The sequence below is a fragment of the Talaromyces rugulosus genome, chromosome VI, assembly GCF_013368755.1.
Source record: "Talaromyces rugulosus chromosome VI, complete sequence".
NCBI classification, from domain to species: domain Eukaryota; kingdom Fungi; phylum Ascomycota; class Eurotiomycetes; order Eurotiales; family Trichocomaceae; genus Talaromyces; species Talaromyces rugulosus.
The window spans coordinates 266377-286517 of record NC_049566.1 but is presented as its reverse complement, the minus strand read 5'-3'; the positions used below and the strand labels follow the sequence as shown (position 1 = coordinate 286517).

At 46.1% G+C, this 20141-nt stretch overlaps 9 protein-coding genes across 9 annotated transcripts; 5 read left to right on the top strand and 4 right to left on the bottom strand.

Annotated features, from left to right (window-relative positions):
- Window positions 1-167: 167 nt before the first annotated feature.
- On the top strand, window positions 168-911 carry TRUGW13939_10437 (uncharacterized protein; the record flags this gene model as incomplete). Its single annotated transcript, XM_035493549.1, has 2 exons — window positions 168-206; window positions 270-911. The coding sequence occupies 2 exons, from the start codon at window positions 168-170 to the stop codon at window positions 909-911; spliced, it is 681 nt and encodes a 226-aa protein (XP_035349442.1).
- Window positions 912-1345: 434 nt separating this feature from the next.
- Window positions 1346-2900, top strand: TRUGW13939_10436 (uncharacterized protein; the record flags this gene model as incomplete). The annotated part of the gene is made up of 4 exons (XM_035493548.1): window positions 1346-1402; window positions 1459-2004; window positions 2064-2198; window positions 2262-2900. 4 exons carry the CDS (start codon window positions 1346-1348, stop codon window positions 2898-2900), a joined length of 1377 nt encoding a protein of 458 aa, XP_035349441.1.
- A 728-nt stretch (window positions 2901-3628) lies between these two features.
- On the bottom strand, window positions 3629-5317 carry TRUGW13939_10435 (uncharacterized protein; the record flags this gene model as incomplete). Its single annotated transcript, XM_035493547.1, has 3 exons — window positions 3629-4618; window positions 4672-5222; window positions 5278-5317. The coding sequence occupies 3 exons, from the start codon at window positions 5315-5317 to the stop codon at window positions 3629-3631; spliced, it is 1581 nt and encodes a 526-aa protein (XP_035349440.1).
- An 876-nt stretch (window positions 5318-6193) lies between these two features.
- TRUGW13939_10434 (uncharacterized protein) lies at window positions 6194-9076 on the top strand (the record flags this gene model as incomplete). The annotated part of the gene is made up of 8 exons (XM_035493546.1): window positions 6194-6457; window positions 6509-6814; window positions 6873-7410; window positions 7471-7629; window positions 7686-8078; window positions 8141-8404; window positions 8823-8843; window positions 8910-9076. 8 exons carry the CDS (start codon window positions 6194-6196, stop codon window positions 9074-9076), a joined length of 2112 nt encoding a protein of 703 aa, XP_035349439.1.
- A 164-nt stretch (window positions 9077-9240) lies between these two features.
- On the bottom strand, window positions 9241-11205 carry TRUGW13939_10433 (uncharacterized protein; the record flags this gene model as incomplete). Its single annotated transcript, XM_035493545.1, has 1 exon — window positions 9241-11205. The coding sequence occupies one exon, from the start codon at window positions 11203-11205 to the stop codon at window positions 9241-9243; it is 1965 nt and encodes a 654-aa protein (XP_035349438.1).
- A 257-nt stretch (window positions 11206-11462) lies between these two features.
- TRUGW13939_10432 (uncharacterized protein) lies at window positions 11463-13850 on the top strand (the record flags this gene model as incomplete). The annotated part of the gene is made up of 1 exon (XM_035493544.1): window positions 11463-13850. One exon carries the CDS (start codon window positions 11463-11465, stop codon window positions 13848-13850), a length of 2388 nt encoding a protein of 795 aa, XP_035349437.1.
- A 954-nt stretch (window positions 13851-14804) lies between these two features.
- On the top strand, window positions 14805-15623 carry TRUGW13939_10431 (uncharacterized protein; the record flags this gene model as incomplete). The annotated part of the gene is made up of 1 exon (XM_035493543.1): window positions 14805-15623. One exon carries the CDS (start codon window positions 14805-14807, stop codon window positions 15621-15623), a length of 819 nt encoding a protein of 272 aa, XP_035349436.1.
- Window positions 15624-15797: 174 nt separating this feature from the next.
- TRUGW13939_10430 (uncharacterized protein) lies at window positions 15798-16619 on the bottom strand (the record flags this gene model as incomplete). Its single annotated transcript, XM_035493542.1, has 1 exon — window positions 15798-16619. The coding sequence occupies one exon, from the start codon at window positions 16617-16619 to the stop codon at window positions 15798-15800; it is 822 nt and encodes a 273-aa protein (XP_035349435.1).
- A 689-nt stretch (window positions 16620-17308) lies between these two features.
- On the bottom strand, window positions 17309-19601 carry TRUGW13939_10429 (uncharacterized protein; the record flags this gene model as incomplete). Its single annotated transcript, XM_035493541.1, has 4 exons — window positions 17309-17983; window positions 18052-18718; window positions 18793-19166; window positions 19236-19601. 4 exons carry the CDS (start codon window positions 19599-19601, stop codon window positions 17309-17311), a joined length of 2082 nt encoding a protein of 693 aa, XP_035349434.1.
- Between the last annotated feature and the right edge of the window lie 540 nt (window positions 19602-20141).

Sequence of the window (20141 nt, the reverse complement as noted above, 5' to 3'; positions counted from 1 at the left end):
CCCAATCACAGACAGCTAGCTGCAGATACACCATTTGTCTACCAGCTATAAGTATAGATCAATGAGCCTTTACCTGTAATGCAAGCACCAACAAAAAATTCACCACTGCGTCCTTTGTCCCATCGATAACAAGGACACATTTACCAATTAGCTCACCCACCGCAAACATGTCGACAATACTTGGCAAGAAAAGTGAGAAAGATTTGGTATGCTCAATTGATAAACATATTAGTTACTTCTAGAAGCTCAAGGGGCCTAACACGAAACAGCATCGGGCCAGTCATGAAGAGAACGAACAACCGCCGCCGCCCTATTCAAACCACGGTGACCAAGACCAAGAGGCCTCCAAGTTCCCACCTCAGCCATATCATGGGCAAGCTCCGTGTCACACATTCCAACTTCAAGCCACCAACTGGTTGTGTAACAACTTTCACATCAGCGATATCAACAACCAAGACACACCTCTCTATACGGTGAAAACTAAGCTCAGGAAACCACACATGATCCTAAGGGCAACATCTTCGCCAGATACCGAGCTGGCCACAGTTGAATTCCATACGTTACGGCCCAAGGTAGACGTCTTCATTCACGGAGAAAAACTCACGATTTCTATGAAGAAGTTTTCTTATACTGCAACATACGAATCGGCTGCACTACAACAAACATTGACGTGGAAGAGCAATAGTCACTGGAAGACATTTGATTTGGATTGCGTCGATGAAAATACCATGCCCCTTGTGAAGATATCATCCGCATACTATAGTTGCAAACGAGGGTCTCAAATCCAGTTCTTTGGCCACGCGGTTGAAAACAATTCAGCTGTCAGAAATGAGCTTATCGCGACGGGGTTAGCAATGGCCCAGTACATCAATCTCATGGCCAGTACTACTGTTGCAGCGACCTCTACATAATGTCTTTCCTTTGCATTGTTATTATTGTTGACTTGTCTTTCATTTCATCCTGTTGGGGGCGATCTGGGATGTCTGTTTTTAGATATTTCTTGGCGTTTCCACCCTGATCGACGTGATTGGACAACGCCAATCCCTGCGCTTCATTTTTAAGCATAGTTTTCTCGCCGGTTGGTTGCAATTGGGGTTTAGCGCGCTTCTAGACTATTCAGCTTTCTACCGTCACAGCCACACATGTCAGCACCATCACCATACTTTCTCATTTCTTATCATACCTGGCTATATTTACACCACCGCAATTCTTTACGATTTAATGACTGAACTACTGGTTTGACTTTTTTGCACTGCGTCCTCTCCGTGCTTGGATAATCCAGGTTAACAGCTACTCGTATTCTCCTTTCTGCAACGGCTTTAAAAGTCTAGACCCCCTTTCGAGAATGCCGGGCGTACCCACAGGCCGTGCATGTGAGGGCTGCCGCAAGCAAAAGAAAAAGGTACCATCATCTGTTATTATAACGCCCCTGACCACTGTTTACTGACCAACTCCCAGTGCGATGAGAAAAAACCGGCTTGCTCTCGATGCCTCCGATTAGATATCTTGTGCGTCGGTTCAGGGGAGCGGAGGTTCAAATTTAAGGAAGAACGTCGTTTCACGAAGAGCCCGGAAACGGACGACGAACGAAGTATTATACCGAAGCAGGAATCTCCGGATTATGCAGCGGCCTCCGCCATATCAGCGGCCGGGAGAGCAGCTAGAACTATCTTCTTGCCCCCCTCGAACGAACTGACTTTCCTGACGAGCGTCTTTGTCCAAACGCTCAAACCTTCTACTGATTTGAGATACAACCTGGTTTGGAACTATGGCGGTTTTTTGGCCGAGGTTCCTCAGAGACTAGGCACCAATGAAGCGTTAGACGCATCCGTCTATGCTGTTTGTGCTGCCCATTCCAGCTTTTGTGTCTACAAAGATATATCCGTCGAAGCATTAACGAAATATTCTCACGCCCTTCGCATGCTGAGGGTCTGCTTGGATGATCCTGTAAAGGCTTCGAGCCCTGAGACACTCTGCGCAGTTATGATGCTATTGATATGTCAGGTACGCAATCGCCGATTCGCATGAATTAAGTCGCGTACTAACCACTTATTGTCGGCTAGGCTTTTATTGGCACAGGGGGAAGTTCCTTTACAGGGCATTGCGAAGGAGCTGCAAAAATACTCAAAGCCCGACAGTATACTACCCCTCAAAATGATTTTGAAGCCAAATTAATCCTTTCTTTACGTGGTCCTGTTGTATGTGGTTCCTAGGTGTTTTCTCCCATGATTGCCTCGTTTATACGCTAACCAAATAAACAGCTCTTCGAAGGTCTGTGGAACGATAGAATTGATTTAACTCCGTATGAATGGGAAAGCATTGTCGGTAGCCATTACGATTCACATGTTCCAGAGGGCCGCTTAATGTTCATGTTCTCGCGTGTTCCATGCTTTATGCAGCGCGCACGAAGTGCAATAGATCAACATGAGATTTCAGCGCTTTTCGAGGAAATGAAGCCAATTTACGAAGCCTCGTGGGAAATTGTGAATAAAATGCAGTCCAACTACGATGAAGTCAACGCGATCCCAGCCCACAACCGTTCTCGATTTCTTCACGCAAACCATCAACGCATATATTCCCTAGGACTGGTCATCGTCACAGTCTTCAATTGCATGTTGAAAGCATTGGACCCAGGGAACCTCAGATACAAGTCCGAATCAATGGACCTGGTGAATAAAATTCTAGTTTTATGCGACGAGTCCCATGATTACAGACCCCTGGGGGCTAGTTGTAATATTCTTGCTCTCATGGTAGCATGGGTGGCCAACACAGATCCCATCACGAAATGCATCATCGAGGCTGCGATAGCCGACTACCAAAGCGATTATCCAGTGCGAACGTTGGAGGGAATGTCTGAATCTTTACGAATTATAGACAGACATCTGAGGCTTTTCCTTTGACAACGTGCAGGGTTAGTCAACTCTACCATTGATCTATACCTATATACCCGTTCCCAATTGTCAAATATTCATTCGAGATACTTTGAGATACTATCTTCTATGTCCATATCCATTATTGCATCATTTTGTATTTACTACATACTCTTTTTTCACCCTTCGTTATTTGTTCTAGGCATTGAGGAATCAATACATCACTCCTTTCGGCGTTTTATTAGAATATTATGTACTATCTAGCGTGAACTCGTATGGCACCGACTAGCTAAAACTTGCCCCGACATCGTTTAATGTCTGAAGGATCTAAAATTGCTACCAGGAAGAATCTACTGCTTAACCATAGTGACGTAGTCCACCTAAGCAGTTGCCCCACTTCATGAAAAGATATCAATCCCCGCAAACCAGGTGAGGATACTGAGGATAGTGTCTTCGAATAGTGTAACCAATTTCCCAAGAAAATACAAGTTGTGTCCCATTCAACCGAAGGGGCCTTGAAGCCGCGCAAGATCACTGGAGACCGGAAAATGACGATTAAACATGGACGGTACCGGCCAAATCGAGCCCGAATTTGGAATTTTTCCAGGGTACGAAGAGACCATTGCAAACAGGTCCGGGAGTGATAATCCAGTAACTGAACAAGTAACGGTATAATTCAAGTAGTAAGTTTGTACTGATAATGCGTTCCATCAAATCACATTAACCTGTTTTTTCCCCCCTTATCATCAATTGTCGATTCATTTCACGTCATCGCCTGGCCAAGTTTTATAGGTCGAGGCAAAAGGCTGATCTGAGACATTTCGAACCAGATTAGCTGCAGTAGCGTTCATTATATTGGTGTCGAGCATAATTGAAAGGCCTGGGGCATAGAATGAACTGGCATTCTCGAGCCATTCATTCTTTGAATGTTGCCATACCCGCTGCTCTAAAACCTCTTTGATGATAATAACACCGCTGCTATTACCTCTTTTAAGGACACGATCCAGCCAGTTCCGCACTAGAGCAATGTCGCTTTCGTTGCATACCATGGCACCGATGACTGCTAGGGGCCATAAAAAGAACTTACCCCAAGTTCTGTCAATTTCGCCTTCTGTGGCTATGAGAAGTTTTCTGGCTTCGTCAAAGGTGCATTGCATTTCTGCGTAGCACAGAAGCAATCTAGACTTTTCCTGACAGTTATTCTGCCCGCAGGAGATAAAATAAAGAAATAATAGGCGAATCGCGGTCGCATACAGTCTTCCAATCCATCTCCGTGGATCCTCATAATAGGTGTAAACTGTATCAAGCGCGGACTGCATGTGGCTGACGTTATGATAGTATGACCATGCAAACATCAAATTATCCTGAGAAGAAGGACTCCCCGTGCGAACAAGCCTGATTCCTTCCATGAGAGCCAGGAACATGTGATACGGAGCCCCAAGCACAGGAGATTGAATAGATGACACCGTTGACATGGATTCTTGTCGGTCGTTTCCAGTGCTTGGCCATGGAGACATACCGCCTTGGAATTTCTCCAGAACCGCAAAAGTATCATTCACAAGATCCGGTTGGCAATCAAAGAGAGTCGTTACGGCGCTATGATAAATATAAGACTCCACACACATCCGTTCCCAAATGAGTTCTGCCGTGGAAACATGTTCGGGGTTCATGGGTTCACGCAAAAGCAAGATCCTGCGCAAGGCGGCAGCATGTATTGCGCTGTGTTCGCGTCCGCGGGCACAAGATTTCTAAGCTGACGTCAATTTTCTGCATTAAAAAATAACAAAGGATTAATTCCAACCTCGAAAACACATAGCCAGATTACGGCTGCCAAGAGGTGATCCTCTGTCCCAGTTAAGGATTTGCGGGCAATCCCTGTCGATATCTCAGACATTGCCATCATATAAAGCCTCCGTGCCGACTCCTCCTGGCCATTGGCATCTCTAGAAAGGTCAATTGTGGCACAAGCAGCAACGGCATTTAGAAGGGCGGGTGAGTCCAAGCACATGTAACACAAGTAAGAGAGGTCCACGATCGATTTGCCATCAGCAGCTTGGTGATATTGAGAAGGGAGGAAATGAATTAAACAGTAGTCAACCAGAAGAGAGCCTCGTCCTTCAAAAACGGCGTGAAATTGTTTTACACTACTCGTTAGTAGCGGCGAGGCGCAATGTTGGCCGGAGGGTTCTTCTGATTCAGCCGTCACAGGGCGCTTGGAAGTGATCGTTTTGCAATGGCGTCGACGACGCCCATCAACGCGTTCTACCGTTGGCCATTGGCACGTAATCCCATTGCGTCGACATGCGGCGCACAGAGGCTTCTCCTCGCCGCATTTCTTTCGACGTCGGCGGCCTGGAAGAATCAGTGCATGATCATCAACGAGCTCAGGGTTTAGACAAGGGCGTACAAGGCAAGCATCCAGAGAGGGTTCTCAGCTTCGCGACCATGCTGTCTAAATGAAAAGGCCGTCGTCATCATTATTGTCTTTCACTTGGAAGGAAAACAAGTCTGAAAAGAGAAGAGCGGTGAGTGGGGGCGCGCAATTGTGTTTCATTGGATGGCTGTCACATGTAGCCAATGATAGCCGCTGTTTTCCTCGTAATTCCGGAACGATTACATAGCGGTATTAATGCTCATGATTGGCTGTATGATTAGTTTATGACGCCTGTACTGAAATTATCTGCATCACACGGCAGCAACGAGCATTCTAGCTAAGTGGTATTATTATTACTACCATTATTGTTCTGGAAACCTGATTGAGTATTTTAGACTGGCCACATGAGTTAGCCACCTTGTGTCAATAATAGTAGCGTGGTTGAAAGAGTGTTAATCCAATTTCACATGACCACCCTGTTACCTCCATGAGGCGCAAGCCATTGAGATCAATTGATAATACTATAGATTAATACTGACGCAACGGTTACAGACACGGATAAGTCATTTATGTATTAATAAATGTCATATGTCGAAGAAAATGAATGGCAGTTTTGTATTATAAAACACCGATATCACATAATCCATATATACCCACCCTATAGGACATACCAATTTCCTTCCTGTCTCGGGGACGCTCTACAAATAAGACTGTCCAAATAAACAAAAAAAATAGAAACCGGTTTCCATCCTACATCAAAGACGTGCTTCCGATATTCTGGAACAATATGTGGAGTGGGCCCTCATGACGTCAAAGTACCTGCCCCGCAAAAGCTTGATTGTGGTTGATCTAGTAAGTATTTCATGTTTTGCTTCTTCCTCTCTTTTATTCTTCTCGTTTTTTCCGTTTCTTATGTTTCATTCGGTCCAGCGACTTGCCTCACTTGAAGATGACATTTGACCAACTTTACGAATTAGCTCAAAGTAATAAGAGTGTGACCTCAGAATTGGCGAAGAATCCTAAAGAGTCGCCCGGGGAGATTGCACACACGCTGTACAGTCATCTTAGACATGAGGGAGTTGGAGATAAGCCCCAGTTACCCTCCGAACAATCAGGCCCTATTGCAGACCTCCAGAGAGTTTTGGAGTGTGGAAAATGGGGTGACCAACACCCCAGCGATCTATTCTTGAAGGTGGGTAATACCTACATTTGTGTCTTTTGATAAAATCAATTACGGTTAACTCAATGTTTTATAATCCAAAAGTGCTACCGCGACGCTTTGATATCACTTGAGCATAGTCCTTTGGCCGGACTAGCTTCCCCCTCATTGATGGGTAGCCATGGGGTGGTCCCCTTAACCATAATCTCCACTTTACAGGATATCAATCGGCATACTGCTAACTGTATTGTTCGAGCGCAAAAAGAAGTATTCTTAGCAACGAACTTTTGGATATATTCTGACGCATCGTTGATAATTACCAATGCGCTCCACGAATTGTCAAAACGTGCTGGAGAACGTGGGGACAAAGTAGTGGTGAAGATTATATACGATCGCGGTAGCATGAAACAGGTGAATCTCATAATACGCCGACTTTGGAATAAAAAGGAATATGCTGACATCGAAGTAGCTATGCGAGAACCACCAGCATGTGCCACCCAGCGAATGGACTGGACCCAAAGTCAAGCTACCTGCACCGGAAGAGATACCGAACTTAGATATGGAAGTCATGAACTATCATCGCCCAGTTCTCGGTACATTTCATGCAAAGGTTTGCGTTATCGATAGGAAGATTGGTTTGCTTCAAAGCAACAACGTGCAGGATAACGACAATCTCGAGATGATGAGTCATCTTGAAGGACCTATCGTGGATGCGCTGTACGACATGCTGCTTATCTCGTGGCATAAACACCTGACCCCACCATTTCCGTGTATTCAAAATCCTATCACAAAGATTTCTTCTACGCTTGAGAAGGCTACATCCTCGTCAAGGAATATGGAATCCGGCCATTTCTCGACTCTCCGCCCTGAACAAGATATCCTACCTGAATGCACTAGCAAAGATCCACACTATGATCCTAATATCTACGCGGAAACGAGACGGGTCAACAGTCAGTTGAACGCACGCGCTGGCGAGACAAGACTGGAAGCTACTGCTCGTCATCTAGGTACGAGCCTTTTATTGCTGTGGACTGATATTATTATTCTTCTTTTTCTAACTTGAATAGACAAAAGAACACTCTCAGATGATGTCATAGATAGAGAGAAATTTCCAACAAGTGATGGTCCTGACATAACCGAAGAAGGAGATCTCATGGTGCCATACATCCTACCTCCCCAACATGACCCAGTCCCAATGGCACTGGTTTGTCGCGAACCCAACGGTAGTAGGTTTTGGTTTACATTCAAGATTATGTTTCAAAATGCTGATATGCTGCTTCAGTGCCTCGAAATTCCGACTATCCAGTTCCACAAAATGCGGCCTGGCTTGCTGCCATCAACAACGCCGAGAGCTCTATCTTCATCCAAACGCCAAATATGAATGCCGGGCCTATTTTGGACGCTCTTTTGGTGGCAGTGCGTCGTGGCATTGTGGTTACTGCAAATTTGACGCTAGGGTACAATGATGGCGGAGAACTGTTACCTGGCCAGAATGGCACAAACGAAATGGTGGCACATAGACTATACTCGGCCCTTGAAACGGACGAGCAGAAATCAAAATTGAAAATCTACAACTACGTTGCAAAGGATCAAAAGATACCGATCCACAATAAGTGGAAACATCGCAGTAGCCATGTCAAGTTGATGATTGTCGATGAAGCAATTGCTATTCATGGTAAGTTGTCACACGGAAATTCTCCTAATAGGCTAATGGTTTTATTAACAAAAAATCACTAGGAAATGGAAATTTAGATACCCAGTCGTACTATCACTCCACGGAAGTCAATGTGCTAATTGACTCTCCTATTATTTGCAAGGCATGGCGCGCTGCCATCGAACAGAACCAAAACACCAGCAAATACGGTCTAGTAAGTACAACAGATGGGTGTTGGCACCATCCGGAGACAAATTCCATGCCGGAGGGCTCGATTGGCCCTGATCCTGGTCACTTTAGTTGGGTCAAGGGGTTTATTGGGGCGGTACAACGCGTTCGTGGTGTTGGTGGCTTCTAGAACGGTTTAGTATCAAAAGGCCCGATTATATCTGTGAAATTGGCTGTCTGGATTCATGTGAGGCGTACCCTTTTTCCTCATGGGTGCGTAAATGTTTCCCCAAAATGGTGGAAGCTGGACGCCTGGTGGTTTGATAACGCGGTTCAAGTGTTTGAGGAATGTAACATAGGAATGCAACGCGTGTACTAAGGCAAAACATAGGGAATGCGTAACTCGCCTCATACTTATAACTTGCATTCGTAGAAATATTCAAAATTGCTAACTAGTCTTCTGCTCTTTTTCATAAACATATTCATTGTACTCGTGACGCACAATGCGGTCCTCATTCGTCGCTTTCACTCTGCTTGCCCTCACTTACAGCGGGCTTGCCGACAAAACCTGCACACCCAGCTTTGATTATTGCGCAGAAGCTCTTATTGAATCAAAAGGTACGACAACCTGGGATGCTCATGATTGTTTTATTGCTTGTATGTCCTGACTTGAACAACCAATAGGCTTCACGGAAGATGACGTGAAAACGGCGCTTGAGGGATCAGGCTATGAAAATGAGGATCTCAACAACGTTCTTCTTCACTGCATGAACCCTGGCCAGGTTGGACATGCCAAACTATGTTCTAGTGGTTGCCACGAGCCCGCAACCGAGGGCAGCCACGGGTGTTAGTATACGTGTAGAAGCAATGTGATCATGGCCGCGCCGCATTCGTCTCACGCACAGAAAGAGTTTTCATCGATTCACTTAAATAAATTCGCCTCGGTCGAATAAGTACATTGCGCATTTATCGTCAACATGAAGGCGCCTTCGAGGTGGACGCGAAAGGCTGGCTACTATGTATCATAGAATCCAAGATCATACATGAATTGATTTGACCCGCTATTAAATTCCGCCATCCCTTGCGTAGTAGAAAGCTCGTCAATTAGATCTTCGATCGTTTTCGGGTTATCTAGCTCTCCAAATATCGGTTGAGAACCAACAGTGCTAGTCGGTATGATCGTGCTATTTCGCGTGGCACCTATCCTCTGGTCCCCCGATGAGTAAGTTGACCCTATGGTTGGTCTTATTGAAGAGGCATGGCTGTGAAGGTCCAATATGCCTATCCATGGACAAGGTTCAAATGACCGAAGATATGCTTGCTTCAGTCTAGATGGATTGTCTTGTAGATTTGTTCTGGCGTTGCTAGAATCAAAGTTGAATCTAGCACTTGCTTGTAAAAAAGAGAGAACAACGTCAAACATAATCCCCAAGTTTGCGACAGGCGGAGACAAGATTGAGATTTGCTGTTCAGTGCTAAGAGAACCAGTAGTAGAATTAAAATTGCAATGTTTCGGAAGGCCAAAAAGCCATGTTTCAAGATCCGAAGAAACTGGGGTAAATCCACTGGATGATAGTTGCGATTCGTATATGCAGTCATTTAAAATCATCAGAAGTTTAACGTATTCCTTGAAAATAGTCAGACTTCGTAAAGGTCGCTGTTCTCCTGGGCACTGTTCCCATTCTTCTGGCCCCTGTGTGTTAAACTCCAACAGCGGACGAACATCTTTACTACGTAGATGTGGCACAAAATTCATGCGAGCAGCAGCCAGTGTGTCCATAACAAAAGCACTCAGAATGAATAGACAGTGCCTGGCAGGCCGACGAGGCGTGTCTTCTTGTCTTGTCATGAGACCGGCTCGGACGGCATTGCCAGCTAGCATGGAAGCTGTCTCCCATTTATTCTCAGACATATCTAGCATTGCCAGAAGCACCAGTGCAGGTACAAAATTTGCATATTCGGTAGCGGTATCAAATGACACCAGGCTCAGCGCGTGGTTATAATAGGAGCGTGACACGTGTAGCTCGCCAGGGCTTGTGGCATTATAATGAGCACTTGATGACAAGGCCAACACTGCCCACATCAGCGCCATCTCTGGTAGCGTACAAGCCGAATCGTCCTGATATAAGCTTATTATTCTGACAACCTCGGTCTTGGGAACGATTGGAAGCCATGAGTTCGTGTACCGACTATGCGTATCAAGCAACGACCAAGCCTCGATTGGGATGGATGGCCGGGGCTGGAATGTGCCATGGGGGTGTACCATTAGGTGCATAGAAGGCTCGTCAGTGACATTCTCAGCACCCCTCAATGCATGTCCATGTATATCTGGATGTTCCGTCACTAGTTCACCGGGCTGTGGAGGTTGGACCAGGTCAGCACCTAATAAGTCGTTGCCCGTCCAGCTACCAAAATTAGGAGGCTCCGGATCGTTGTCTTCAATTCCACCGTGCGGCGAAGGCTTTTCTCCTCTCTCTATTCCCATGACTATCTCGTCTATTTCCTGTCGAACGGAGCTTCTTGCCCACGAGTGTCGCAGCCCATCGGCGGAAGAAACATGACGGCTGGAAAGAGTCACTTTCTCGTCTTCGTCCCAAACGACATGTGCATCTTGCAGCAGTTTTAGAGCAGTCTGCATGCTTCCGGGGATGACTTCAAATACCAGGCCCCATAAAGCTTCCAGAATACGAACGTAGCCTGTTGGAAGACCACGCTTCTTCGTCCCGGTCCCATAAGTGCAGTCATGCCCACCCAGGCTACATGCACGACAAGTTGGACGTATTCCGTCACATCGCAGCTTTTTCAAGCGACACAAGTCGCATGCTCGTGATATTCTCCTTGTCGGCAACTTTGCGTTGACAGGTATTGTATTTGTCGCATCGGATGTGCTTGCGCGTTGTCTCTTTGTCACTTCTCTTAGCAATCGAGTGTTTTTCTCCCTTCCACGACGAGCGGCCCGGGGTGGCTGAAGTGATGCCATTATTACAATAATAGCAATCGCAATGCGAGTACTGATCGATGACGATAATGAATCAATTGAACTGCTCCTAGAAGTCGCAGTCTTTGGTGGAGCCTCCGGAGTTGTGCAACTCCGGCTCCCCCACGCTCGCTGCTCACTAAGCGTCCTGGCGGCGACTCCAACTGTCTTAGCATACAGCGCCGTTGAAATATCTCTACCGCAGACATTGGTGGTATGAAGCAAGCAAATGCTGTCTCTATGTTCCTAAGACACCACGTATGGCGCTGAAATCCCGGGATAGATTTGCGAGTGGCTCTTCCATCGTGCTCATCGGCCCCCATGGCGCTGGGAAGTCGAGCCTGGCAACCATCGCATCGAGCTCTTTGGGCCTGAAGCCTGTCGATATCGAGGAAATATTCCGTCGCAGATACGGTGTTTCACTTGCTGTATATGTTCGGCAGAATGAGAATTCTGAATGTACTTCAACAGATTTGGCAATCATCCGCCGGGTATTTGAACAAAACGCCGAAAATGCAGTAATTGTCTGGCCATCAGGATGCGTTGGGAAACTTGCCTATGCTGTGCTAGAAGAATATGCTCAAAAGCATTCCATAGTCTTCGTGGCTCGTAGCGCAAGGGGGATACAGCAGTATCTAAAAGTCCCTGATTTGGCCAGGATCAGGCAAGTGGTGGAGCTTGAAAATCGCATCTACCGAGCCTCGTCGCATTATGAATTCTTTAACCTGGATGAAAACGATTTGTCTAGCTCGTCGGCGATAAATTACGATTCTAGTATGGCTAGATCCCCTCGTCCGTTGCGACTGAAACGAATGGAAGAGAGTTTTGTCCGGTTTTTGAAAAACATTCTGCAACCATCACCTCAGCTTGCGCGCAAAACAGACGGATTAGCAATTCTCTCATCAAGATCTCCGCGGACGTACCTCCTCAACTTACCCTTATCACAAATCAGCAGTCCTGATTTTGATATACGATCGCTTGACTGCGGCGCTGACGCTTGCCAACTCGAAGTTGATCTCGCTGAGGTCCATGGCCTTCCAATATTGGATATCACAAATAGAATCGGCGTGGCTTATGCTATTTTAACTCGCTTTTTTGACGGGCCCGTTATTTATCACCTTCATTCTCCTTCATCTTTTTCTCAATATGAACACCTATATGTCGACTTGTTACGCCATGGTCCCAGAATTGGTGTTGATTATATGACTCTGGACTTGAAACTTGGCCCTAACAAAATATCAAGCTTACTGCCATGTCGACACTCTCCAAGAATCATAGGAACTTATCATGACTATGAGCCTGGGTCTGATGGCTGGTCGGCTAAAAACCGCTGGGAGATATTAGAGCAAGCCACCACTATCCCTGGTCTTGATGGGATACGTCTCACGCAAGTTGCAAATTCTATTGAAGATAACTCCGCTGTTATAGCTTTCAAAGTTGTGGCTGGTCGATCCGGGCCACACCAACCACTTATAGCATATAATACAGGGCCATTGGGACGGTGGTCGCGATGCGAGAATGAAATACTGACACCAGTAGCAACGCCTGACTCGAAATACTCTGATAGTGAACTATCAATACAGTCGATACAAAATGCACTGTACTCCTCATTTATTTATGAGCGGAGAAATTTCTACCTCCTTGGCCGAGACATGTCTACTTGCCGTGTTCCTCATTTGCACCGGGCAGCATATAGGTTTTTTGGCCTTCCACACAACGCCCATTCACAGTCCATTGATAGCTTGCGTGACCTACCGAATGATGAACTTCTAGGTGGCGCGAGTATATTGAACCCGGGATATAAAATGTGCACTTTACCGTTTATATCCTCGTTCAGTGAACATGCAAAGAATATTGGTGCTGTTAATACTATCATCCCCATTCGCGGCCAGTCATTTAAAGGCGTCACTACTCCTCCGCCAGACTTCTGGAGACAGCGCAACACACCCAACAAAGTCGTTGGATTGTATGGCGAGAATACAGATTGGTTGAGTATCAGCGAATGTATCAGACGCAATCTTTCCCCAGCAAATGCGATTACCAGAAACACTGCCGCCTTGGTCATTGGCGCTGGTGGAATGGCTCATGCCGCGTTGTATGCGCTGTTGCAAATGGGTATTAGAAATGTTGTAATCTACAACCGCACGTTATCTAATGCCCATACACTTGCCAATCGGTTCCATAAGCTGGAAATGTCACAAGACACAAGTGGAGATAATTTGCAGTTAAATATTCGAATTCTCGACTCTCTTCAAACAGATTGGGATAACGACCTGGCACAGCCTACCGTGGTAGTTTCGTGCGTGCCAGCAACTGGCCTCGGATGCACAAATACAAGCTTCATTCTTCCTCTGCAATGGATGAAAAGCTCAACTGGTGGTGTCGTTCTTGAACTCAGTTATCGACCAGTTGTAACACCCCTTCTAAATCAAATACGAGAGCACGCTATGAGAGGCTGGGTTGCTGTAGATGGATTGGAAAATATAGCTGCACGTACAGCAATTGACTTTGAACTCTTCACTGGTAGAAGGGCACCACGAAACTTGGCTAGAGCGGAGGCTTTGCGCGCCTATCCAGATCACAATATCCAGCTACCAGATGTCACTAGAGATGCAGTGATGGATGAAGCTGTGACTCCTGGGAAGTGAAAATAATTGAAGCAAAACGCTTCAATCACGGTGTAACATAAAAACTCTAACTAGATATACCAAGGGGGGGGGTTATATGTTCAAGTACAACATCAAGTATATCCTTCAGTGTTTCTTTGTCTCAGGTTTTTTTTTTTTTTTTTCATTTCGGTTGTATTTCGATATTTTTCAATGCACAGATATATGGATGAGAGTCAAACGATGTAATTATCGCATACACATACTTAAAAGGTGAGACGTGGTAGAACCATTCTTTACCAAATATACATGCTCTATCTAGCTACACGGGTACACGTATAGACCATCCATGAATTTCTTCTTTTTTCTATTTAGAGATGCAGATGTGAATGATCAAAATATTTGGTTTTATTCATGCTAAAATAATAATATACCTATATTTCATGTTTACGTCTAAGTCTGACGTTAACTAGTGTGTGCACACTGAGTCTCCAGGTCAAGTAAAGGCCGGGTGTACATTTGCCGAATTTGTGATAGAATAAATCTGAATAGAACACTTAGATTATATTTACTGAAGAAAATTATTGTCTAATATTTTTGTTGCTAATTAGGCAGGAACATCCAGCAAGCGTGATGGATCGAAGTACACATCCGACCACGGAGTTATGCAATTCCGCAAATACACAGTGGGCACTCGTTTGAAGTCGTGTTGATACTAGTTTGGTCCATAATGTAGGGATATATACACAAGTAATATATAATTTTTAGACTCAGCCTGACTAATACTCCGTTCAAGGCAATTTTAAATGGTTTCGCTTCAAATGTTTAGTTTTCATTTTCCGGTCCGAGAAATTATATAAACATGTCATTGGCATAATCAACGGTAATCTTTGGCACACATTTTTACCCAGAAATCGATTGATACCTTCTTTGATTTAATAAAATTTGAACTATTTATAGTTTATATTATTCGCCAGTCTTATTTATTTGAAAAAAATGTCGACTCGAAACATTTTGACCAAGGAAACCCGGTCCGTTTCTTTCAAGGACATCAAAATCCTGTACGATAGCTACGGCACTGGAGACCACGCTCTCGTCTTCATCCATGGCTGGACATGCAACCGTGCGTTATGGGCCACCCAAGAACCACTCTACACAAAGTACCGATCCATCCTAATCGACCTTCCTGGCCACGGAGAGAGTGAAGCTCCTTGGGGTGTCGACTATAACCACGAGTTCTTCGCTAGGGCAGCAAACGTGGTCCTGCAGCAAGAAAAGATCGAGCATTCCGTATTGATAGGCCATAGCCTTGGTGGACCTTTAGCAACAATGATGCTTCGTCTCTTCCCTGAAAAGGTTTCAGGAATATTCTACATCGACTCCTTCTGGGATATTCCACAAACCTATCTGACCATCGAGGAGCGTAGGAAACTGGGAGAAAATCTCCACGATGATGCTTTTTTCCTGAAGACTATTGACCCGCTTTTTGTTGACAAGAATGACCCGGATGGTTCTATCAGGAAGGCCGTGACTGATGTGATGGCGGGGACGTCAACTCACGTCCGTGTTTCGGCTGTAGCCACCGACTCCGTGCCTCACCAATGGCGATACGACAATGTGACAACTATTCCTGCATTCCATGTCGTCACGCCCAATTTTTCCAACATTGACAAAAACTGGGTTCACCATATACCACAGCTTCGGGTTGAGGTCTGGGAAGGACACGGCCATTTTATGCACATGGAGGCGCCAGAGCGATTCAATAATACCGTGGATCGATTTTTGGTGGATAATAGCCTTTTGCAAGTTGCATGAAAGAGTACTTAACAATTGCATTATGCAAAATTGCTGTAATGCATATGTATATTCTGGATTGGCGGCGATACCTGTATAGTTGGATACAGTAGAATATGTGTTGCTTCTTTCTTTCTCTTCTCCTTTAATTGACATAATTTACTCTCCAAGATCTCTGAAGATTAAGAATTGGTGTCATGTTGTATAATCGGAGAAACCACTGTCTAAATCTTGATGCTGACTGGGATCAGCCAAAGAGACTAGCTTGCCCAGAACAGCAAATTCCATCTTTAGCTTGACACTATATACAAGCGCTTTGAATGAAACTTGCATGTAATATATATTGAGATATTCCATGACGAGAAGAGAGACATCCATAAGCATTACCACCAAGTTTAAAGCCAGAAGTTCGTACATGATATTCTTTCGCCGTCTCCCTTGCATGGGATTTATTCGGAGTAGCTTGATGGTTTGGAAAATGTACAGACTCGAAATCAACAGTTCTTGGACAGAAAATCCAGTCAACTGTAGTTTTTCAGCAATCTGATAAGATTTGTTCCACGAGTGTGATCGAACAAAAGCCGACCCGAACATGGTGACTGTTGTCGGGATAAGGAAGAGAATAGCAGTGGTAACTATTCCATAAAGAATAGCCCGTAGAATTCTCTCATGATAAAACACAAGATGTAGTCGCGAGTATAGCACGAGGGACTGTACCGGAACCATAGCATAAAACCCAATCACAGTAAGGACTAAAGACAGTACTAATGGGCCAGCTGCGAAGAAATGTAGTAAAGAGCCAATGGCAAACGGTATAACTCCAACAAACGTGGATATCGTAATAGACCAAAAGTAGAGTCCATGGTATCGCCGAAATCTTAATAAGATGAGAAACATGAGTTCGGTGGCGTTGTATAGCGCTATCGAAAGGAAGACACCGATAGCGACCTTCACCGAAAGACTACTGTCCTGTACGCCTCTGATAAGTCCAGCAGGGACGTCGTTTGGGCCGTCCATGTTGGTAATGAACAAGTAGCTGGTATCTCGACCTGGTTTCGGCCAACCGATGATTGGGGATCACGCCGTTCAATATGCCGTTATACTTTTCAAAACATATATGCTATTATAGCTCCATGTTGGCCGTCAGCAGTTAATTGGATGCTGACTTTTGCTTGAAAGAGAGGCATACGTCTGAGTGTCGCTGCATCTCATTATCGATGGATCGTGAGCAGGCCAATATGCGTGTCAATTGCGAAAGATTGCTTGTGTGTAGCATCGGATTTGAGTCGAGACGTCACGACAACCAAATTGTAGAAGGACCAGCGTCAAGCAGGCGCCACCACCCCGGAATTGCCACATCTGGCAGAAGATCTCTACTGTGATTGGTTATTTAATTGATTTTACTTGTGGGGCGCATATACAGGCCAATTGAAACCAATAAACCTTAAATTAAGCCCCACAAAAGCAAGTTCATTGGTCGGAGCTTGTTAATTTATTTAAACGCAATCAGTACTATAAACTCATGATACAATTTTTACTATGGAAATTGCATCGGATCAAGACCAACCATTGCGACTCCTATACCACACATATCTATCATCTATGTCTATCTCCAAATCATTTCTAAAACAAATCAAAAGTGTGTATATACATGCCAAGAGAGCAGCGAAAAGAAGAACAAACGTAATAAATCGGGAATCGCACATTTAAAGCTTGCTGGCAGGTTTCTTCAGAGCTCCCTCGTTCCAGGGATATGGGTCAAAGACAAGGTCATTCACAGGATTCTGCTGGCTAGCGCGATGGAAAAGATCTTCATACACTTTGCCGTCAGAGCGACCCAGGCTGCTGTCTAGTACCCAGTCTGGAATCTTCCAAGCATCGACCAGGGACACAGCATGTGGGCGGATATCGTCTAGCAAGGCCAGAACTGCCTTGGTGCGGGTCAGCGTGATTTGGCGCACCGTGACAGCACCGGAAGCGTAGAAGTCGGCTGCCTCACGTTCGAGAGTGTACAAGGCGTAGAGGCGGAAGAGCTTGCGCAGCACACCAGCTGTGACCCCATCAACGGACGAGGCTAGCTCAGGTGACGAGACGGCTTCGTAGAAGTTCTTGACCACCAGATACTGGGAATGGGCTGTTGACAGTCGCCAGAAGTCTACCAGCAGGCTGTTCCACGACCGCTTCTCCACGTCGCGATGCTTAAGCGCCTCAAAGGTGAGATGAGCTGTGCGCCATGCAAAGGCAGCAACTAGCTCACTATCAACTTCTAGGATGTCAAACGAAGCACCCTTGTCCCTACGAGCCAGGTAGCTTTGCAGTATCTGACTGGTATCGTTGCTGGTTCCTTTGCCAGAAAGTACCGCACGAGCGGCTTTGAGGAGCTACAAAGGGCCATCAGTATTGCCATTAAAGAAACCCACGGGATTAAAGACGTAAATAAAAGACTTACATATCGAGCTACTTGCTGCGTAAGCATGTAGTTATCACCCTCCCAAGTCAGCGTCGGTAGGTAATCGGAGTACCAGGGCCCAATGCCGCTGTAGCTGCTATAGCCGTGTCCACCACAGGCGCGACGACATACTTCGAGACCCTCGCCAGCCGTGGTACTAGCCAGGGCCTTAAGACCACACGAGGTTGCGTGTAAATCGGCGAGTAGATCAGCTCCCGCACGCAGTGCCTCGGGACCCGGGCTGCGGGTGTCCTGGCCAGGCTGGGTGGCCCCGTTCATGCGGCTTTGATTCTCTTGGTAGAGTTTCATCATGCCTCTACCTGTAAAGTGTAGGCCGTACATGGATGCAAGCAATGGTAGCAGTCGCACCTGGACCATCTTGTAGTTCAAGACCTGTGTCTCACCAGCGTTGCTGGGGGCATCTCGGTCTTGGAATTGTCTGCGAACAGCACAGTACCGGGTGGCGATAGTAACACCACGGGCAAGCACACTTCCAGCATCAAGCACGATATTCGCGCGGACCCAAACCATAGTACCGTAGACAAGGGTTGGAATGGCCGGGCGCACATACTTGTTTGTTTCGGGATCAATTCGGGAGAAGCGCGACAGCATGCTAATGTGGGGAATCTTGAAGTTGTTAAAGAGCAAAAAGCCGTTGTCCATAGTACTATTAAAAGCCACGACAATTAGAAAAGGCAGTCCAGATATGGGAAATCAGTCGGACTCATTAATTCAACTTACTTGTACCCAAACTTAGGTCCAATGTCACCCACATAGACGTTCTCCAAAGGCTGGTGCGTGTCTAGATCGCGAATCTGCACGACAAATGGGTGGGGACCTAAGTTTTTATTGCCGATGAAGAGCTGGGCCATAACTACTGCATGGTTTGCCGTGCGTCCCAGTGATCCAATCCACCACTTTGAGGCGGTAAGCGTGGGTGAATGTAAAGTGAAGGTTTTATCCTCTGGGTTCCATGTCGCCGTCGTCTCAAGACCACGCACGTTCGATCCATGGCCTAGTTCTGTTTGCGCATAGCACCCGATAATTTCATATTTTTCCGCCCGCTCGAGGAAAAGCTTTCGTTGTTCGGGGTTGCTCTGCTCGCGAAGAGTGACCTGGGGAGCGGGGACTAAATCAGTATATTCACGGGTGCAAAATCCAACGGGCTGATAAATCAAACATACCAGAAACATGCTTGCATGCAGAGCATATGGAGTCGGCTCCCCAAGCAAACCAGCAGCTGCATGGTACTCTTCCAAAGTCCACTTGCGCTCAACGGAGAGCTGATGTAATCGCTTTCCTTTGCGAAGAGCGCTTTGTAGCCGGTCAACACGACCGAGACTCTGACCCTGGGATTTATCAAAGACCTTTTCCGACTGTAGCACCGAGACCAACTCTTCCTGCCGCTCTAGAGTTTGCTTCGTGTGCAGCAGCTCAGCTAGAGCATCCACCGCAACGTTGGACTGCTCCCGCTCTTTGGCGAGCAACTCGGAGCCTTGCGGCCCTGAGGGCTTCAATGCCTGAACCCAGGCGGGCGGTGGGGAGGGCATAATTGACAATAAGGGGAGATTAGAGTCAATGAGAAGAAGATACAGGAAGAAGAAAATGACAAGCGAGGACAGAAAGGACAAGGAAGAGCTGCGGCGACGTCAAGGAATGTGATAAAAAGAGACCGCCTGCCCGGATTGCGCTTTGCCTGATCAGGAAAGTGCCGAGGTCGACAAAAGCAACTCACCCGCGACCAGCCGAGATAAGTCACGGGACCGTAGCAAACTTATATCCACTTTCTTTCCTTTTTCGTGCTGTTTGTTTTGCATGTGAAACCAGGATTATTATAATACACTGTTCCCGACATCGGCCGGCACGAGCCCTCTGCAAATAGTGTTCGTGTCCCCTATTTTACCCCGTAGAACCCAATAAGACGCCTCGGCCGGTTATTTTATATGCAGAAATTGACATATGAAGAATGAGAATTGGCATGAAAATGAGAAGTGAAGATTCAAGATTGAGTCGCTCGAACACGTGCCTGTCGGGACCGATTAAGCTTGTTTAATTGCCGGCGCCGGGAAGCCGGTTCGGCATCGCCGCCT